This window comes from Pleurodeles waltl, chromosome 10 (genome assembly GCF_031143425.1).
Source record: "Pleurodeles waltl isolate 20211129_DDA chromosome 10, aPleWal1.hap1.20221129, whole genome shotgun sequence".
NCBI classification, from domain to species: Eukaryota; Metazoa; Chordata; class Amphibia; order Caudata; family Salamandridae; genus Pleurodeles; species Pleurodeles waltl.
The window spans coordinates 422,970,158-422,992,214 of record NC_090449.1 but is presented as its reverse complement, the minus strand read 5'-3'; the positions used below and the strand labels follow the sequence as shown (position 1 = coordinate 422,992,214).

The window sequence follows — 22,057 nt, the reverse complement described above, 5'->3', positions numbered from 1 at the left end:
AACTCCAGACACTTTATGCCTGTCGGTGTGGATAACTCTGATTTCAGGCCTGTCTGTTCCAGGGGAACCTGCTGCTAGTGCTGCATCGCTGGAAAATTGAAGACTTTATATTAGAGTCAAAGTGGAATCTTGAGACTCTAACTACTAGTGGGACATACCCTGGCCAACAGTGGATGGGGAATAACCACTATTGCTAGAGCAAGGAGGGCGTTGGACAAGGAATTGCCAAGGAACACATGAGCCCCGACCTAGGGGGGTGGGGGGAGGGGGGGGTTGAGTTGGTGATGGGATATTTTTTCTTTGTGTTGGCTAGTTGTAGAAATAATTAAGAATTTACTACACTTTTTCATAAAAGTGAGTATTTGACTGGACAATGATTTCTGACTGCTGCTGCTCGCATTTCGAGTTGTGAGCCTATGTTCTCTATCCCGTATCCATCTCCACCTTTCTTTCCAGCCCTCTCAAACCACTGATGGAGCCATGGACTGCTCAACCACGTTGTGACAGAGTCAAATGCAGAAGGGGTACCTGGCCCAGATGTACAGGATCCATAGTAGGTTGGGCCCTGGGACATCATGGGTAAAAGGCTCCAAGCCCCACGGCTGGGCCCAGTAGCCCATGCATGCCTGTGGCCCTCTGAAAGGGGTTCTGACAATTAACAAGTTTGCACTCTAGAAGGATAAAAAAGGACCTCAAGTCTAGGAAAATACCCTTGAGCAATAAAAATATATGGTTAAATTCTCCTTAAATTACAACTCCCATTACATTATGCCACATCGAAGTTATCCAATCTAAGAATCAGACAAAGTCCCCAACAAGAGTTATACTCTAGGTGCAAACTCATCAGTAAATATTGTGGGGATGGGGGGGAAAGTGGGGGAAGAGAATTACCAACATTAACTAAGTACACATCATCATGAGCTCTACATTAGCTCAACAGGAGGGCAACTGGTTGGATTCTCTAGCAATTCATTGACGATCTCCATCAGCCAGTTCCCTTGTCTACCTTAGTTCCTTCAGCATGAGAGCTCGCCCTCTTTCTGTCCAGCAAGGCCCTCGCCATGTGGAGGTTAGTAAAGACATGGATCTTTCCTCCATTCTGCACATGTAACTTTGCCAAGTAGCACATAAATGTCCTGAAAGCATGTCTTTCCTAACACTCTGCAGTTCCATTCTCCCATTTTGCATTATATTAGCAAGGTTGGGAAACATCAACTTTTTGTTTTCTCTGTAGATTAGACTTCGTTTTTAGAGGCTAGCAACCCCAACTGGACCAGAACACCCCCTGTCTCTGACCTCTTAACTGCAATCCTTCATGTTAGTAAGCATAGCCCCCTACACATTTTCACCTTGGTGGCTGCCTTGGGTCTCAATACCTGTTTGGAGGAACTGTCGTACAATATTCCTTAGGTCCTCAGCCCCTTCTACCTAGGGAAGGCCTAAAAGAACTACACATGCTGCCCTTACTTTGTTGCCCATTACCTCCATCTTGTGTTCTAAACAAGTCATGGTAGAAACAGCACATACCTTAAAATCCTCATAGATTTCCAATGTTCCTGCCTGCTTCCGAACTGGACTCTGTATCCAAATCCTGCTATTTGAAACTCACGTTTGTCTCATATTGGTACACTCTCGCCTTTGAATCTTCTAAGGAACCCTCTAGTACAGTGACTTTGTGATCCATACTTCCCATAGTATCTCTCATTTTCATAGTAGCCCTAAGTTAAGCTGTGCACGAATGGCTCCATTTGAGTCTAACTGGCAACACAAAGCTCCATAGGTCCACCAACAAGAGGCCATCTTTGCCCGACACAAGGGAAAAAAGTCCTTTGTGTCTCTGGCAGATCTCTCTTTCTGCACCTTAGGATGCACACTGCACAACAAACAATGACTTGGTAATTTTCCAAACAAATGCCTCTTTTCGCAGGGGAACTGCTTCAGACAACAATATAGTTGTCACTTGAGAGGGTTATCTCACTCATGCCTCCAAGCCCCGGCCCACTCTCTATCCAACACACATCTCTTCTCTTCACCTCTACCTTCTTAACAAACTGAACCTTAGGCGTAAGGATTCCATGTTCCCAGACCAATTCCTCAGGAATTCCTCAATGAAAAAGTGGCTCCCATTCTTTGTTCTCCCACCTCATGCACATCAGCAGTTATACTTGTTTGAGTTTTTAAGGTGCCGCATTTTTTCCTTTGCTGTAGACACCAAATGAATGCACCATTTTATTTTCGCTGGAGGAAGAGTGGGGAAGCCACCTTGCCACATTATATGAGCTCACTGTTGAGTCGTGAGAGCCCTGGAACAGCCTGCCTGATGCTCCATGGGTTCTGTCAACTCTGCTCAACTTCATGGGGCTCAGTATGGGAGCCTCAGCTGAGGTTACAAGAGGTTCACTGGGGTGCAGAATCTGCAGGACATGTGTGCACGGAGCATTTAGGGGACACAGAAGTATTGATGATGCAGGGATCTCAGGAGAGCATGGAGCCTGCAGGTATCTCAGAAGCAATGAAGCTACAGGGGTCTCAGAAGCAGTCTGCGTAGGTGCCTTGAGGCTGCAGCGGCTTCAGAGAGACAAAGTTGCTACAGTGGTCGTGCGAGTTCTGAACCTGCATGGGGTTCAAAGTAGCACCAATACTGAGGAGGTGAAGGTGCACTGAGGCTGATGGGGGCACAAGAGTACTGAGGCCGCCAAGACTGCAGGTGGTTGAGGAGCATAGAAGAGGCCCTGGGCTCAGCTTGTATGGAGTATGTAAGTCCCACTGAGGCTCAAGGTGCTGAGAAGGAGTATTGAAGCTGCACAGGGGCTGGCGTGCATAACGGTTGCACACAGGTATTGAGGCTGCAGGGGGGGGCAGATAGGCACCGAAATTGCAGAGTGCACAAGTGCACTGAGATTGCAGGCAGTTTCATATATGCGCCGCCGGAGCTGCAAGCAATTGTGGGGCACTGGATCCAGGTCTGATCGCTCAATGAACTAATGCATGCACTTCAGTGATCAGTGTTTGACTCAATGTTCACAAGCTCTAACCCTAGTCGCTCCACTCAGACTTTTGTTGTTTGATGTCGATAACATGAGTGTCACTGTATTGTGCTGCAATATCCATCTGTTTTATAGTGCCAAGAAACCGATAGGTGACCATGCACTTTACAAATGTATGTTATTTCACGTGTGCATGAGTTTCAAAGAAGCTCTAAGTCGCACAGGTTCAGTTTCAGGGCAAAGATGACCAAAATGAGGTTAGTAGGAGGCTTTGTGTAACACAAAAACTGTAGGAACAAGCAGAGGAGCACAAACAATGAATGGGGGCAGAGCAGTTACTGACCCCATGCCTGGCTAGCGCATCCAGACCATGCTTTTTCTTTGGATTCGGTACTAATTAATCCTGTTTATCCTGTCACCTGGGAAGCTGGAGCACTCAGGACGGTGTCGATGGAGCAGTGGATCTCCATACTCGCTAACCTAGTCCATTCTGAGCACTGCTAGCATGGGCTTCTCTGCAGAGTTCGGAGTTGAGGTAACAGACAAAGAAATGAAGAACACCAAACAGTGCCAGCCTGTTCCTTCATATCGGCTGTATCAACACAATGTGAAACAGCACTTGTCAGAGACGGTACTTTATTCCCTGGGGTCTTAAGGCTGCTTGGAAGGGAGTCAAGGAGTGGGAAAGGGGTAACAGAGCGAAAATAAATAGGAAGGAAAGTGAGATTTTATACAACATGAGCTTAGAGGTATTGTCTGTCTCTTGCACCGTGCCCAGTACTTAGGCACTGCAGCCGTTTATATTGGTGTGCAAGCTCCTCCTGGAAGTTTCTGCAGCACCGTTTTTGTTTCTCAGTAGAAAAGGTCGTGGGCCGGCGTTTCCTAGTGCTAGTCACCGAGGCCCTGTCACGTGCCGTTTTTGAAATGCTGCCTCATTTTTGGCTTGTTGTGCCTAGAAACCCCCCCTATGAAATGACTGTTGAGAGCCCCCCCTCACCAGTACTATCACAACTTCAATATAGGACATTGTTATGCCTAAAAGGAGGCACCAGATTGCATTTTCCAGCGACCGCAGGCGTCTCAAAACACGCTGCCGATTAAAGGGGCGGTTTCTGGCTTGATGGGGTGCACCCGTGGTGTAATGGTGGCAACTGTTGGTATACTTCTAAGCCTAATAATGCCCCTAACAAAATGGTGACACATTGTGGGCATCTCTGGCGTTTGCCAAGATGGTGCCCATTTCTCGGAGAATGCTACCCCTTAAAGCATGGGTACTCGCAAACATTTGCCCAAGGACCACAAAGTATGGTCTGTTGTGTGACAGAGGGCCGCACTGATACAGCAGCTTGGCTGTAGGGTGTCCTGGTGGGTCAGGGATTGTGTAAGGTGCTCGTTGGGGAATGCAAAGCATGTATATCTAGTTGCTGAATTCCGCAATGTGAAACCAGAATACCTGGGATGAATCTCAGCCTTCCCCTTGATCAAACTGTGTGATCCTAGGCAATTTTTTGCACTTTTCTTCTTTTTTCATCATTATGACATATAAGAGGACCTCAAAATACATGAGTTCTGAATGTGTGCTGTACAAAACCTTTTCCTATCTTTGATTATAATGTTGTTCACATGTATTATCAACCTAGGCCTACGTGCAAATGACAACTGATTTTACTCTTAGTGCACTATTGGCATTGTTGTCAGGGTGGGGAGGGGAAGTAAAGTATAAATATTTCTGAAGTCATGTTTGAAAACTATCACTTAAAATACATCTCAATGCAGTGGCATGGTAAAACGCTTCTGCATGTTAATGAAATACAGTTTTTTTTTTTTAAAGAAACGTAATCTTATTTTTACACTTTTATTACAGTATGTCTTTAAAAATAAACGTGTTCCTAAAGTTAAGTGGTGTGGTACACCACCTTAGTTCATGAATGCAGGTAATCTGCAAATAAATGCGTGCCTGTTTCTTTAACATTTTTTTTCTGATTATTAGTGCGCAGCAAGTTACAACAGCCAGTGCTGCTGTTCACCGGGGAGTATCACTGCCTTAAAGAATAGTGGGGCATAATGATGGCAATTATTGCCATATTAGGGGATCTGCTACATGATAATGTGCAATGCTGGCCCTTGATTAATAGTGGTTATTCATGGCATATTCTTGGCAACCACAGTAAGGTGGTGTTCATCCCTGACATGGTGCTCACCCTCGCACAGTGTTGGTAACCTATGGCATATATTGGGGCATCCATTGCATGATGGCGCCCATCTCTGACAGTAATGATAGCTTGTAATATTTAGAATGTAAAAGGAATGTTTTTTAATGTAAAGGTGACGCATATACATCTCAGGAATAACCTGTGTACTGGCATTTGAGTATCAAACTTAAATTCACTGCCAAATAAAAAGATGGTATTTTAGGACACCATTATACTTTTTGCTTTTATGACTTGGACTTAATGGTAATGTATGGATTTTTCCAAAAACTGACAAGCTGATTTTTTAAAACAAAATAGTTGCATTTCAGGTTCAGTGTGGGAGACCTATTTATGTTTTTTTTCTCTTGGTGCCATAGGGCACTTTTTGCTATGTATGGCTTTTATTTCATGAGTAATTTAGACATTTTATCATCTGTAATTGCTAACGCTTTTTATGTCATTATGGTTACTACTCTTTGAAGCATAAGCCTGCATGATTTGAAGTGTTAGCTCTGCTTTATGAGCTCTTATAATCTATATCCGTGGTCTATGGCTGAGAGAGAGAGCTCTGTGCAACCTTTATCATTTCCAAGTAGACTGGCAATCTACTTGGAAGAGGCAGGGCAGAAAACTAGAAGGAATTTAAACCTAGAAGTGAAAGAAAATAATATTTACATTTTAAAAATAAATAGGAAATGTGAAATTGTATACATAGATGTTTTAAACTGACAAGTACCCATAACATTCAGTGAATTCGTGCTGAAAATGCAGATTTGACACTGTTTTTCAAAGGTTTCTTGGGCCAAGTGAACCACAAATAGCCCCTGAAAACACCAGGAATGCCTGGCAACCAAGTAAAGTATTAACCTTTTTCATGAGTGTGCTTTCAGGCTCTATGATGTTTTTAACCATTTTAGTTATTACTTCATAATAATTAAGCACACTTTTCTGTGAAATCCTCTAAGGGGAGAACCCACTGGAGCAATCAATAGATGTGTAATCTTCACCAGGTATTTAACCCCTACTACTGTTAGACTTCACCAGCTGCTAATATTAAAAGCTATCTTGTATGTCAATCCCAACCCTGTTAGAAAATGACCTTGGCACCCTTTAGCAGCATTTTGCTGCCACTGGCTTGAGAACCTACCTCTCCCATTTATGTCCTAGATTGCTTATTCGGCTATACCAATACTGCTATTTAGCATGAAGTCAACACTTACTATTTCCCTTTTTGTTTACATCTTCTGCAGACTAATGGGCACCCACCCAACAGTCCATTCTGCTGCTTCTACTTTGCCACATTTAAATGGTAATCTACCCTCGTGCACCCATGGCACCTAGTGCAACAGGCTGTCCTTTTCAATCCCCTCCATACAATTTCCTGCAGGTAGGACCTATATCAGTCAGGCTCCATGCAGTTACCACACAGCTCTTAATTCTTTTAAGGTTACACCATTCCTTTCTGTGAGTAGCAACTGGATGAAGTCTGAATGCAGATACCTACAGGAGGGGAAAGTGTGATTCCCTTGGGTGTAGTACTCCTCAGACAGGTTATCTTGGGTTTTAATTTCTTGAAAGACCAGGATTTAGGGATCGATGTCAGTCGGGGTGATCGGCCTATCCTCTGCCTGGTGGAGGTCCCGACTACCAAATTTTGAAATATCGGTCGGTCCAGCAGACATTTCAAGCTTTGGATGGAACCACAGTCAAGGAGGTTCCTGCCATGCTTTGTAACTTTGTTGGACAGCTCTGTCAAACATGACGAAGCCGTACAGCAGTAACAATGTTTTTTTACTTTCAAAAGGAAAATCCTGAAGAGGGATGTTCTTTCTGAAAGTAGACAACAATAAAAAATTCCCCCTCACCATGGGAGGTTCCTCCCATGGGGAGGGGGGGGGGGGGCAATGAGCACTTTTCCGTTCCCCTTACCTCCAGGTTTTTCCTGGCAGTGGTGGGCATTGACAAACTTACTGCCCGTTAGAAATGGGGTCTCTAGTTGGCAGTCGGTTTGCACCCTGTCCAAGTAGAGATCCTCACTCTAGTCAGGATAAGGGAGATACCCGCTCAGATAACCCGTGCTCACCCCCTTGGTAGCTTGGCACAAGCAGTCCGGCTTACCTCAGTAGCAATGTGTAAAGCATTTGCACATAACACACAGTAGTAAGTGAAAACACTACAAACAGACACCACACCAGTTTTAGAAAAATAGCCAATATTTATCCATATAAAACAAGACCAAATACAATAAAAATCCAACATTCAGTAATAAAAATATGAATTCTGCAAGATTTCCTTGAAAATACAGTTCCTTGAAGTTGATAACTTCACCTGGGGCTATCACGGCATCGTAATGAACAAAACCAACAGTTCATGCCCGTGAAATCGTAGCGGGCCAGCTATGGTGTCGGGAAGACCCACAAACAGTACTTTGGATTTGCAGGGCGTTGTGATCCTCGCGGTGAGCTCCAAAGAGCGGCGTCGCTGACTTCGCGGAGTAGGTTCCGGAGTCTGTGCAGGAGTTGTCTGGCCCTTGAGGTCAAACGCGTTGCTGATCGAACTCCAGGCTGATGAAGTCAGGTGCGCCGGCGTGGATGGCACCGGGGCTGCTGTGCGAAGCGGGACTATGAGACGTGACGTGCCCACAGGTCACGGTGCAGGCAGCGGCTCTGTGACACCATCCAGCGGTGTTGGTGAGACCAGGGCTGCGGTGTGAAGCTAGGTGGTGCGACGTGCAATGTCCACAGGACATGTGCAGGCAGCGTCGTTGTTGTTGCTGAAGTGCTGTCATCGGTAGGCCCAAGCCAGCGGTGCAGGATGGGATGGTGCTTTGTGACCCTCACAAGCGGTGTCCACAGGCCACGGTGCAGACAGGATGCCTGGTGACAACACAGGAGTCGATGGTGCTGGCGCCGGTGTCAGCAGGAGCGGCGTCATCGGGGATGCCCAGGCTGCGGTGTGAGCAGGCAATGCCAGAGTGTGGGGCCCACGGGTCACGGTACGAGCAGCAGCTTGGTGAAGTCATCCGATAATGATGTTGGGGAGACCAGGGTCATGGTGCGAAGCAGGGCAATGCGACTCTGTGTGGCATCAGCAGGTCACGGTGCAGGCCAGCAGCGTTGTTGGCTTCGTCGTGGTGGTTTCTCCTCTTGAACAGCACAAAACACACAGTTCCCTGTGCTGCAGGTCGAGGAAACTGAAGTCTTTGGTGTCCCTGAGACTTCCAACAGGAGGCAAGCTCTACACCAGGCCCTTGGAGATTTTTCTCAAGCAGGACACACAGCAAAGTTCACCCTTTGCACTCTTTTCAGGCAGAAGCAGCAACTGCAGGGCAGTCCAGCAAAGCAACACAGCAAAGGGACAGTACTCCTCCTTCAGTTCTTCAGCTCTTCTCCTGGGCAGAGGTTCCTCTTGGTTCCAGAAAGATTCTAAAAGTCTGGGGGTTTGGGGTCTTATTCTTATGCCCAGTTCTGCCTTTGAAATTGGCAAACTTCAAAGCAAAGTCTCAAATGTTTGCAAGATCCTTGCATGTCCTGGCCAGGCCCCAGAGGCACACCAGGGGGTTGGAGACTGCAGTGTGTGAAGGCAGGCACAGTCCTTTCAGGTGTGAACAACCACTCCTCCCTCCTCTCTAGTTCACATGGCTCATTAGGATATGCAGGTTACACCCCACCCCCTTTTGTGTCACTGTCTGGAAAGGTGCAAAACAGCCCAATTGTCAAACTGACCAAGACAGACAATCCATAAACAGGCATAGTCACAGAATGGTATAAGCAAGAAAATGTCTATTTTCTAAAAACTTCACTAAAAGATTTATTTTTAAATTGTGAGTTCAGAGTCCCTAAACTCCACATTTTCATCTGCTCTCAAAGGGAATCTGCGCTTTAAGGATATTTAAATGCAGCCCCCATGTTAACCTATGAGAGAGATAGGCCTTACACAGTGAAAACCGAATTTGGCAGTATTTCACTGTCAGCACATATAAAACACACTAGTATATGTCCTATTTTAATATACACTGCACCCTGCCCATGGGGCTACCTAGGGCCTAACTTAGGGGTGCCTTACATGTAGTAAAAGGGAAGGTTTATGCCTGGCAAGTAGGTACACTTGCCACGTCGAATTGGCATTTTAAAATTGCACACACAGACACTGCAGTGGCAGGTCTGAGACATGTTTATAGTGCTACTAATGTGGGTGGCACAACCAGTGCTGCAGGGCCACTAGCAGCATTTGATTTACAGGCCTTGGGAACCTCTAGTGCACTTTACTAGGGACTTACCAGTAAATCTAATATGCCAATCATGGCTAAACAAATCAACAGTACACTTCACACAGAGAGCATATGCACTTTAGCACTGGTTAGCAGTGGTAACGTGCCCAGAGTCCGAAAGCCAACAAACACAGGTCAGAAATAATAGGAGGAAGGAGGCAAAAAGACTGAGGATTACCCTGCAAAAAGGGCCATTTCCAACACTGCCCATCTAAGTTCAATGGGCGGATATATAGCCAATTCTTCAATGGTCCCTACTTCATCGGGCTGTCAGAGAAGTTTCACCACTGTGGAGACGGAGTACTCTCCATGGTAGCCAAACTATGCTCCTGGGGAGTTCCCGCTCGCTAAGATCAAAATCAGGCCCATAGTCATGATGGAAGGGCACCAAGCTGACATGTGAAAACTAATTTGTGTAACATTCTCAATATTCTTTTGCAACTTGTCAAATAGCCATCTGTTCCTTTTAATCATTTAGAAATTTAGACAGATTGCATAATCCTTTTTTGGTGAACTCTTCATTTGTTGGCAGTTTTAGGTTTTTGATTCAGAATGTCAAAAAATATCGGATTTCACCGTTTTATTACTAGTGTGGAAATGAAAATACAGGCCAGGCCATAAATTACCAGCCAAGTGACAACAACACTATGGTGGTCATTCTGACCCTGGCGGTCTTTGACCGCCAGGGCGGAGGACCGCGGGAGCACCGCCGACAGGCCGGCGGTGCTCCAATGGGGATTCCGACCGCGGCGGTAAAGCCGCGGTCGGACCGGCACCACTGGCGGGGTCTCGCCAGTGTACCGCTGCCCCATTGAATCCTCCGCGGCGGCGCAGCTTGCTGCACCGCCGCGGGGATTCCGACCCCCCCTACCGCCATCCAGATCCCGGCGGTCGGACCGCCGAGATCCGGATGGCGGTAGGGGGGGTTGCGGGGCCCCTGGGGGCATGGGCATTGCAGGGGCCCCCGTAAGAGGCAGACAGTGAAATACGCGACGGGTGCAACTGCACCCGTCGCACAGCTTCCACTCCGCCGGCTCGATTACGAGCCGGCTTCATCGTGGAAGCCTCTTTCCCGCTGGGCTGGCTGGCGGTCTGAAGGCGACCGCCCGCCAGCCCAGCGGGAAAGTCAGAATTACCGCCGCGGTCTTTCGACCGCGGAACGGTAACCTGACGGCGGGACTTTGGCGGGCGGCCTCCGCCGCCCGCCAAGGTCAGAATGAGGGCCTATGTGTGGTATGAGTGTGCACCTCTTCCTACTTCCCATTTATGGGACAATTTTATCATTCTCTCTCCCCGAGCTCTCCTTTTTTCTGAAGTTTCCACTACCTTGAAAGGGGCTCAGGCCAGGGCTGCGTTAATAGTGTCACTTAACATCCCAGATGTTGTTAAAATCACTTTGAATTTTATGTACATTTACTATGGTCGGATGTAGGCTACTACGGCACAAAGTTACAAAGAACTAGCCATTTATTATTGAGGGAGCGCTGCCACTTGGTGGACAGTGAACTTTGATGCCAACAATTAGAGATGGCGATGCATCACATTATAAGCTGACTTATGTCAATTAATATTTGGAAATATATCCACTTTAAACTGAAAATATGGGCAGAATTACAGAGGCTTCTTTAAATTTTGAGGTCTGATGCCCACCATTATTCAGAAGCACTTTTCTATACCATAACAATGCAGCTGTCGTAGCACCAGTGGCTTACATGAACACAAGTGTAGTTAACTATGTTCTGGCCCATAACTCCACACTAACTCAGTGTGCGGTCCTTTGGGATAAGCCCATCAGGTCCCGGGCTAGGATTTATAACTGGGGAGGCTTTCTGTTACCTAAAGATGGACACTCTTGCATCTAAAATATCCAATCAGTAACTCATCAACAAAGTGGCAAGTGGACAAAGCTACAAAACAGTTAACTGCCTCACATTGCTTTTCCATTACAGGGTATATCTTAACAGGTACAAACATAGAAAGTTCATGTATGGACCACCAATCACAAAGTCTCAACCCAGTGCAGGCATCCAAGAGAAGTATTCAAAAGACACAAGGAATGTTTTGCCTGCTGGGGAGAACAGGTCATATATGTTGTACCTCTGGCAGCATTGTTCCTCCTCCAATATAATTTTACACAACAGTCATTTTCATTTGCGTTCCCAGCAATACAAACATACATTTAAGCAATAGGGAATTGTGGTACAGTTTCCATTTTTTGTAATACTGTGATGGTGGTCCATGCAGGAGATGGATATACTACCAGGTCACTAACAGACAGACAGAATGAGTTGTGCTGTTGGCGATACATTTTAGGGTATTTTGTACACCTTTATGTAATATCCATATATTGGCCTGTGATAGTGCTGCCCTGTGATCAGATCTTTAACTTGATCATTCCTTCTTCTTGCACCTTCTAGGCCTCCATCTTCTCATCATCTACTCCTGTGTGCCTCTACCACTTTTTATATATATGTTTTTTAAGTCAACTTACCAGATTCATTCCTCGCACCACTGTTATCTGCACTGGTCCATTGCCACGGGGTTTCTTTTCTCCTTGTGTCGCCTCCATGGTGCAAGACCTGTGCATAAATGAGCAAGCTGTGAAATAGACAATGCTTTCTCCATTCGGTCTTCACATCTTTGAGCAATACTGCAGCCAACGCAACAAGAGAAGGTTTCCAAGCATATTTGACTATTAATGCAACCAACAATGTGTGAGATATTTTCAAAGTCAACATTTGACCTCAGTAAAACAATTTGAAATTACAAGTGAATGAGTTAATTTTTAGTTTTAATTGCTCACGGGTCTTGACTCCGGAAATAAGACAGAGACCACTAATACTCTGGTTACAATAATCAACTTACCAATTCTGTCCCTTACCGTATTTTCTATTATTGAAAGCCATGGCGGAATCTTAAGAGGCAGCTTCTGGAATTTGTAATAACTGGAGTCTCATTTTCAGGAGGCTAATGCAGTTTGCTAGGAGGGTGATGCCACTGAAGATTGAGGGAATATAGAATTGTTTTAGCAGGGTGATCTCACTGAAGTTTATGGGAAGACATTGTTCCATGCAGGAACGTAACGGTTAAGACAGTAACTATAGTACAAGCAAGGCTGATAACCTTGCAGTTTTGAAAATGTCAGTAGTGCTGGCCTTCATGCGTTCGAGCGACCTGACGAAGAATGCAGGTGCAGCTAACCACTTTTGCTGTGTCTTCACTGTAGCCTGTCCAGAGTATGCAGTTTTGAGACATAAAGGGTTGTCCAATGTCACAATCAGTGAAACATCAGTGGTGGGTGACGCCTTCACTGCAGTTGTCGAGGTATAGATAATGCACCATCACACAGCTCAAAGGTGCCAACTTACAAAAAATCATAAACTGGATGCCTCTCTCTCACACTTCTTCGTCCATCACGATTCTAAGTGCTATGTCCCATAACACGATAACTGCACCTTGGTGGCCACCTCACACTACATGGAAATACTTCCCATGTAGGACCAAAACAGAGAGAACACACTTCTAACCAACCACCCACCCTCCATGGTGGAGAGTGCTATCCATGAAGGCAAGCTCTTCAGTACCCTACAATAGGAAGAGGCAGTAAATGCTACATAAATGTTGCCTTCAATACAATACAATCACACAGAATGTCAAATTAACTTGCAAACCTGAAACATGGGTTGTTAGAACTTAACAAGTAGTGGTCTTAAAATGACAAAAAAGCAGTAAAAATGGACTAAGTTTAGGAACGGGACCTTGAAAGGGGTTCTTATAAGTGGCGCTGATTCTGAGTTGTAGGAAGGGATGATTAATCGTTTTTCTACTTTTGTAAATATGGTAAAGGACTACAATTATTATAAAATTCCCCAATATTATTTAAAAATATACATTTTTTTAAATTAGCAAAGTTTATCAAAGGCAGTAGCGGCTGGTGAAATTTGAAGGCGCCGGGGTGTAAAAATCATTCCTGACTGAGCAATCAAAGCAAAGCTGAAAAAGTAGAGTGTAAAATGATGCATTTTCCAGTACATTTTGATTAAGAATTTGATTAAAATGCCGTAGGTTTAAAAAGATAGTTTTATACTTTTGTGCCAGGTAGAGTGCTTTCTCCACTAAATGCTCACTTGCAGGAGTGACATAGGTTAAGCTTTGCACGATGTAACACACACATACTAACAAACATGAAGCACTGTCCATGGAATCAGTCCATCAAGCAGTCTGTATTCGTCTGTTTGTACTTGAAGCGCATCGGACTGCGAACCATTCTGTACTTCCAAATGAATCCGCACACATAGTGGCTAATACTTGTGGAGCCCAATGTTTGTGTCTGGCGCTATTTTTTCTAATGTGCTTTGTGGATTTCTTTCACAAAACCATTGACAGGTTTTGCATAGAGCAGGAGCTGCGACTATCATGACTGCATGGGTATCCAGGGCTTTTCGGCCTAAATTCCAATGTCAAACGAACTCTTTAAGTGACTACTTAAATAAGCAACTGCTACATACTGTATCAGTTAACAATTAGTGACTGGTTGGTTTGAGATTAAATCGGCCTCCAAATGATGTTCTGAACGACATTATCTGCAAAAAAGTGGATATTATTTATCCTTTGAGTTACTGGTTGAAATATATGCAAGAACAGCTCACTGGAGCAATGCATATTTTGACAAAGTTATGTGTAAGGATTTTACCCGGTCCTTAATTTTTGGCCAACAGTACATTCAAGGAAGGATGTTTGAGCTTCGGTGTTAAAAGTGAAATACAAGTCCAAGATATAGGAAGCTGGCCTGGTGTGTGGTGAGCACCTATGGTGTTTTTACCTTATACCAGGTATCCCTTATTAGTGAGGTGTAGACAGTGTCTAGGAAGCCAGGGCTCTCTAGAGGTAGCTGTGGATGAGCAGCCAAGATTTTTCTGGGAGACATGCAAAGCTTATGCAATACCACTGTAGTCACACAGCGCTCACACACATGAAAGAGCCACACAATGTTACAAAAATAAAGGTACGTTATTATAGTAACACAAATACTAAAATATTGTATAGGCAATACTCCACTAGGAGGTGAGTAAACACACTATTATGTACACATTAGAAGTCAGTGATTAGCATAGAAAGCCATAGCAAATAGTAAAAGCAATAGCAAATAGTGAAGGCCCTAGGGGGAGACCAAACCATATACTAAGTAAATGGAATGAGAAAGACAGTCCCCCACCCAAGTAAGTGAAATTGGTAAAGGGGACCTGTAGGAACTAAGAACCTCAAAAGGTAAGTACCAGGGTGCCCCCCAGTGACCAGGAGAGAAGAACTAAGTACCTGGTTTTCCCCCCCAGCCCACAGGAGAGCTTTGGAAAAGGACTGTGCAAGACCAGAGAAGACTGGAAGAAACCAAAGGTGGATCCTGACAGAAGAGGACCTGCAAAAGAAGGGCACCAATGGCCAGATGTATCAAAGGGGTTTATCCACTCTGTGCCTATGGGAAAATGTGTTCATACATATAGCCCCAAGCCCAGTTTGAGTTAGTGTCCGGCTGTGGCAGGAGCCACTACCCACCCTTCTGAGGATGCAGGACCAGGTCGACATGGATGAAGAAAGAAAGTAGTGCAGCACAGGAGTGGAAGAGGAATTCCAGAAGTGTTGCAAGTGATGTTCACTTCGCAAGGTCAAGATGCAGTCAGTCAGTGGTGCTGGAAAACCACCAACAACCTTGGCAAATGCAAGTCAGAAAAGAAGGTTTTGCACTGCTGAAGAGGACCAGCAAGCCCCAGAGGACTCGACCCAAGGTGGGGAGACCCAGGTGACTCTCAGCAGCTGGGAGAGTCAAAAGAAGAGGAGACAGGCCCTACAGGCCACCCACAGGCAGCAGGGACAGGAGTTGCAGTGAGGCCCTCTCAGCACACCTGAAGAGGAGTCCACATCACTGCAGAAGCAGGCACGAGACTGTGTTTTGCATGGAAGAGTGCTGGAGGCCAGGGCTACACGGAGCCTCAAGATCCCTTGGAGGAGCAACAACAAACGAGCCTTGGTAGCTGCAAGATTTGGGGTGCACAGGGATGCTGTCCTGCAAGAAGAGGCAAGGGCTTACCATCTCCCAAGTTGGACAGCTGGTAGAGACGACCAAGGGGACCACTCCAGACCACAATCTGTGATGCAGGATCCATGCAGTTCCGGAGGAGAGAGGATCCACACAGCCGGTCATTGTTGCAGTTGGTACCTGTGGACGTAGGGAGTGACTCCTTCACTCCAAAGGAGATTCCTTCTTGCTTCTTGTACAGGCTGAAGACTCGTCCCCCTCAGAGGATGCACAGCCAGGGAAATTTTGCAGTTGCTGGAAGGAGCTGGAGAAACAATGTTACAGAGCGGAGTCGTCACTGGAGTTGCAGACTGTCGGTTCCTGGAGGGTCCAGTTGCAGTCCTGGTGGCCAGAAGATGAAGTAAATGATGCAGAGCAGTCCTGCTGGAATTTTGCACATCAAATCTGAAGACACACCTAGGAGGGAGAGCCTAAATATCCCAGGAAGGGGGACTGGTTACCTAGCAGGGTGAGCACCTATCAGGAGGGAGCTGTGATGTTATCTGCCTGACTTGGCCTCACAGATGCTCCCAGGGGACTCTGCTCACCTTGGATTCAAGATGGGACAATCAAGTGGCCACCTGGAGGAGCAAGGGCACCATCCCTGGGGTGGTAATGGATAGGGGAGTGGTCACTCTTCTTTTCAGTCTCCAGTTTTTCACCAGAGCAGGGACCGGGGGTCCCGGGACTGGTGCAAACTGGTTTATGCAAGAAGGGGACTAAATATGCCCTTCAAAGCATACTGGTGGCTTGGGGAGGCTACCCCTCCCAAGCCATGTAACACCTATTTCCAAAGGGAGAGGGTGTTGCCTCCCTCTCCCAAAGGAAATCCTTTGTTCTGCCTTCCTCTGCTTGAGCTGGTCAAGCAGCAGGAGGGCAGAAACCTCTCTGAAGGGGGTGGCAGCAGCGCGGGCTGCCCGGAAAACCCCAGAAGACTAGTAGGAGCAATGCTGGGAGTCCTCTAAGAAGCCCTCAGAGTGCATGGAATCATACAACCAATACTGGCAACAATATTGGGGTATGATTCCGACATGTTTGAGTTACCATTATGTAGATGGACCCAGGTAATGACCTGTGCCGGTACACGGGTAAAATGGCGTCTTTGCACTTACGAAGTCCAGTGTCATGGGGCTGGAGTTCGTAGGGGCACCTCTGCTCATGCAGGGGTGCCCTCAGACAGAGGTACTGCACCCTGCCCTCTGAGCTAGGAGAGCCTGCCATAGGGGTAACTTACAGTGACCTGGTACAGTGACCTGTAGTGAAAGGGTGCATGCACCTTTTCAAGCAGGCTGCAATGGCAGGCCTGCTGACACATTTTGCATGGGCTCCCATGTGTGGCACAATACATGCTGCAGCCCATTAGGAACCCCTGGTGCCCCAATGCCCTGGGTACCTAGGTACCATATACTAGGGACATATGGGGACACCAGTATGCCAATTGTGAGGTGTGTTAAGTCTTAAGCAACCAAATTTAGAGGGAGAGTACAATTACTGAGGTCCTGGAAACAGGATCCCAGTGAACACAGTCAAAACACACTGACCCCAGGCAAAAAGAAGGGGTATGCCAAAAAGCGGAGCGGGTACTTTCCTACACAGAAAAAAAATTCAATTGTATAGAAATGTTTTAATAGCGGCAGATGTTAGACAGGACATGTAAATTAAAGTTAGTTATGTCGATCGGAGTGCCTTCTCCATTTATAATTTTTTTAAATCATAGCCATTAGAATTCCCTTTGGTAAAGTTGATCCCAGAACTGGGCACCAGTAACAGTTTAACTCCCAATAAGCCAGTCAACCTCATTTATATTATAGCATTACCCACATTCTCCTGAAGAAGTTTCCCAAATTTAACACCGCCATCTGCTGCAGGTTTTTTTCTCTAGTTTTCTCTCTTTGGCACATAATTTAATTTCTCTCCAGGGTGGTGTACCCGCTTCCCCATAATATGTCACTTTGTCCACACGCCATTTGTAAGTTGCTCGCTTGTACATGGGGAGGCTCTGTTTACAGCAGCCAGTGAGCTGCAGTCCACTTGGTGGTTTTGTTAGTGGCGGTCGTCGGTAGGCAAGTCTTACAGTGGAAGGGGAGGCATGCTGCCCAGACCCCTAACTCCCTTTTTCTTCTGCCAGTTTGCTGTCTTTTTCCGCCTACTCCCTAAAGGTAAGAGGTGGGAGGAAAAAGGCAAGAGATAGGCAGCAGCAACGCAACATTGGGTACAGTGTTTTAGTGGGCATTCCAGCATGCAGACAGAGTCTTAGGCCTTAGGCCCCCTCAGTGGAGCGGAGACAGCTGGCATTAGGCTAGTGCAGCTTGTGCTTCCTGGAGGGGGGCCTACTCTCTGCACATATTTTCGTATATTGCTAGTCCTTTCATTTGCCTTTTAGGCACCTGGCCCTGATTTCTATCCGTTGCCTGCTGATTACCCACTCACTATCACCACTACCACTGCTTGTATATTGTTTCATCTGAAAACGACCACAGATCCACGGAAGCAGCCCAGCTGGGTCTTGTGGTGCTTTTTCACAGTGATATAGCTGATGCAGGTTTATTCAGGTTTATTGGTATTATGGTGCGTTTTCTTATCAGTGTGGGTGAGCACATTTTTCGGTCTGTTTACCAGCCAATAAGGTTGCAGGCGCGGACTTTGAAGGTGGGTTTGTGAGAATATGATGACAGAAGAAAGTGCGCTCTTGGTGAGTAATTTCTTCCTCCCCAAGCCAAAATCCAAAAGTAAAGAAGTTTTCCCATGGTGCTAGAAGCTCCCAGCAACATTTTTTCAAATCCCAAGTGGTTATTACTGGTTTCTTCTGGAAAATGTCTTAAGTTGGTTCTGAGGCAGTGACCGAAGACTCTGGCTGTCATCCTATTGTCCGTCCCCTCTTTGCTATGTCCTCTTCTGGGGCTCTTGGATGTCTAAAGGGGGTCAGTGTTGACTGTGGGACTTTGATGGCCGGTGGTGCAGAGGTGGGTCAGGTCCATCCACCTCCAACTGTTTCTTCAGAGTCTCCTAGGGGGTCACCTGCAGCTGCCCAGTTAACATTCTTTAACTCCTCCCAATAGCATCATGAAAGACTGCTGTCATCTACGTTTACCCCTAGAGGGTGGCAACAGTGTGGGGGGGAGCCTTGTGCGGCCCCAGAAGTATCTCCGAGAAGTGAAATCAGTGATGAAGCAGCTAGAGTTGCCAGCAAAGAGGCGGTGACTAGTGATGACTTTATGCTCACAAACATTTACATTGATCCGCATTTGGAAGGTAGTGGGGTTCCCTGGATGGTGGTTCCTTCCTGAAAATGTCGGATGATGGGGGCCTGCCAAATTCAGTTCCCCCCTCTTGCTTTCGGTGCCCATCCTTACCTCCACTGTACCCTACTTCTTCTCTCTTCGAGGGTTCACTTTCTGAAGTAGATCATGATGTCTTCCTCAGAGTGCACAATTGAACACTTATAATGGAAGGGAGGGAGCTCCATCTGGTATTTTATCTTTTATCTTATTTTCTACCTTGTCTTTATTGGTAAACACTGTGCTAAGATAAGATCACGTATTGGAAATGATGTCTACAATTTTGTTTGAAGTGCAGAATGTAAACAAGTTTGGCCCTTCCAAGTCAGTCAGCAGTAAATCCTTTAAAGGATAATATTGTGAAACAAAAGTCCCATGTGGTTGTGCCCTTGGTGGAGAGGGTGTTAAGAGGTTTTTGTTCAAGCTGATGTACCATTGCATTATATGCGGACCCCAAAAATGATTGTAATCATGAAAATGAAGAGCTATGTTTAAATATGTTGTTTGGGGACTCCGATCAATGCACCTCTCTGGGTAAAGCTAAGATTGAGATCATCCTTTAAAAAGGGGTCGAAAAGGGCACTAAAAAGTTGGGAAAGTAAACGGATCAGCAATGCAGTTCATTGTGGGGTTGTAAGGGGAGTTGGCAATTGCTAGTACCAGAGTCAAGTGATACACCAAGGAGGGCCCTGATGAAGGGTAAGGTGGAGTCACCTGTAAGGAGTCAGAAGGGTATGATTAAGAAAAGGAAAAATAAAAATAAAAATAAAAATATTTCCTAAATGGAAAACAAAAAACATGCAATTCCCTAAGGTTACTGATACAAAGAATTTGGGGGCGGGGTGTTGATGAAAATTCCATCTTAAAGGCAGTGCCACTGCTGTGTCCACTACATAGAATTTCCTGTATGACAATCCTGCTGGGATAGAGGTGAGACTGGAGTAGTGTTGACTTTTTCCACTTTGCCCTTGTTCACCCTTCAGGGGGCCTTGCTTCCCATATCCAACCTTCCGCTTGAGCCTCCATGAGTAGGAGGGTAAATGGGAAGTCGGGCTCCTTTGCCGGACTTACGTTCTAGCAAATATTAGTCATCCGGTTGGGTGGTTTTGAGAGGAAAGTCTCCACTTAGGAGGGGCAAATAAAGCATATCACATGTCTATTCTATCAAATACAAGAAATGCAGGTTATGGCATCACAATAGCATCTGTCTCACACACGCATCCCATGCTTAACTACGGGGCAAAATCCTTTTGTTTGAAGGCTGGTGAATGCATTTGGATTCCCCTGATAAGCCCTTCACAAAGGACCTATGTGAAGGACAGCGCTATGTCATCTGTCTTGGATTTTATTCTGTTATTTGATAAGTCTTCCCTGGTAAATTGAAGCTCTATTCTAAATTCCTTCACGGATATTGGTGCCTTAAAGTTGGTGAAAAGTGGTGAGATCACAAATGTGCCTATTCATTTGTGTGGCGAGTCCACCTATTCCAGAGTCATATTTGGCTCCCTGGTGATAGCAAATTTGGTTGTTTAGAATTGTGAATATTTCCTAAAGCGTGGGATTGGTATTTATTCTACCCGACCCGAGTATCGGGAACCCTCATCCAACAATCAAATGGTCTAAAAGTACTGAAGTCAATGGTGATTGATGCAATGGGGCCTAATTCTGATTTCATACACAGGACTTCCAAAGAAATAGTTATTTCACTAGGACAAGGTGGTTGAGTAATTAATGTGGTGGTGGGTCCTGAAACCCATTCCCGGGCTTCTGATTTGAAGGACGATCATTTCCAGTGGAGCTGGGTGGTGTGTGCTTTGGATAACACTCGCACTTTACCCAGGATCAATGAGACCTCGAGGTAGCCTGGGTGGGCTATTTCTGTCATGGAATATGTCCAGGTTGTGACAAGATGAAGAAAAACTAAATATTCTGAAATTGTTTTATCCCCTAATCATATGCCTATAAGAAACTTGGTCATGTACATAGTTTCATTGCAATGGTTATTTTGTATTCTCCTTTAATGCAAGGAGTTCTGAAAGGGGTCATGCTGGTGGGGGGGATCTTGTTCAAGAACACTGATAACTGGGAGTGTGGAGCCAACAAGATGGCCAACTAGATGTGTTTCTTTGAGCTCCAGCCAGCCCCCTTAAGAATCCTAAGTAATCCTGAGCAAAATCCTGTGTGCAGCCACGGAACATAGCCAGGGGATGACACCCGGCATGCGAGCTGCTGAGACGATCCCCTGCAGGCGGCCGACAAGGCCTAAAATTGGTGCAGGCGAGGCCTGGTGCAACACTCCAGGCGGTAGCTGAAGCTGCGGCCTACCCCGGCTAGGGCAGGCTGCGGTGGAGCAGCGCTCCTCTGAGCCGAGCCATGCAGCACATACGGCTCGACCTGACTGCTGTGCCACCTGAGGTCGATGACAGTGACCACCGGGTAAGTGTGGCAGCCCCCCGAGACAGTGTGGAGATGGTGGAATGAAGCGATGTGCCGGCAGCCGGCAGGGGTGAGCTGGCAACTTGGGGACACTGCTGAGTGGAAGCTGCAGACCCGGTAATCCTTGGTACCACCTGGAAGCAGGGCAAAGTGCCCCCGCCGAAGTAAGGAGATGGAAGGCAAAGTCAGCGGAAGCGGTGGAGAGTGGGGCCTCTGCTGCAGGTAATGGTAGGCCTACAGTTGAAGAGCTACATGTAGAGGAAAGCCGTGGAGGTACTATAAACAGCGACTGGGTGGGGAGGGGGGGGGGCGCTGAGACCAGGCTTTGCTCACCACCACCCCCCCATCCAGCCATCCAGCTTATAAACTATGTGGCATTAACTAAATGGGCCTGGAGTGCATGAACAGCCAAAAGGCCCTGTAATCGTGGCTTTGATACCTGGAAGCATGGGGGAATGAAACAATCACCAGTGCTAAGGTCACTTGAGCTGGGGAGTAAAACTTGTACAGTGGAAGCCCATGCGTGTGACAGGAGGGGGCATGACACAACAGATCGCAGTGGCTAATTGACTGCTGGATATCTGAGGGAGCTGCTGGAGCTGTGTTTTGGGACTGAGAAGACTTCTAGCAATTGCCCAGCAGACTACTAGAAAGACTTGTGAAATCATACTGTGCTGGTTCTGGCTGAAGTGTCAGAGGCTAGAGCTGGAGAAATGGGCAAGGAGAAAGTAGGGCATCAGTCCCAGGCCAATAAGATTGTTAATTATGCACAAGTCACCCATGGTGAAGACAGGACAGACATAAATACCTGATGACACTCG

The 22,057-nt window shown here is 46.3% G+C and overlaps 1 protein-coding gene across 3 annotated transcripts in view; it reads right to left on the bottom strand.

Annotated features, from left to right (window-relative positions):
- The window catches only part of CFAP70 (cilia and flagella associated protein 70), a 947,035-nt gene that overhangs the window by 885,418 nt on the left and 39,560 nt on the right, over window positions 1-22,057 (bottom strand). For all 3 annotated transcript variants that reach the window (XM_069210675.1, XM_069210677.1, XM_069210678.1), the window contains exon 2: window positions 11,941-12,028. In XM_069210675.1, the coding sequence (XP_069066776.1) occupies window positions 11,941-12,018 (78 nt within the window). In that variant the 5' untranslated portion in view covers window positions 12,019-12,028. The remainder of the gene's footprint in view (window positions 1-11,940; window positions 12,029-22,057) is intronic.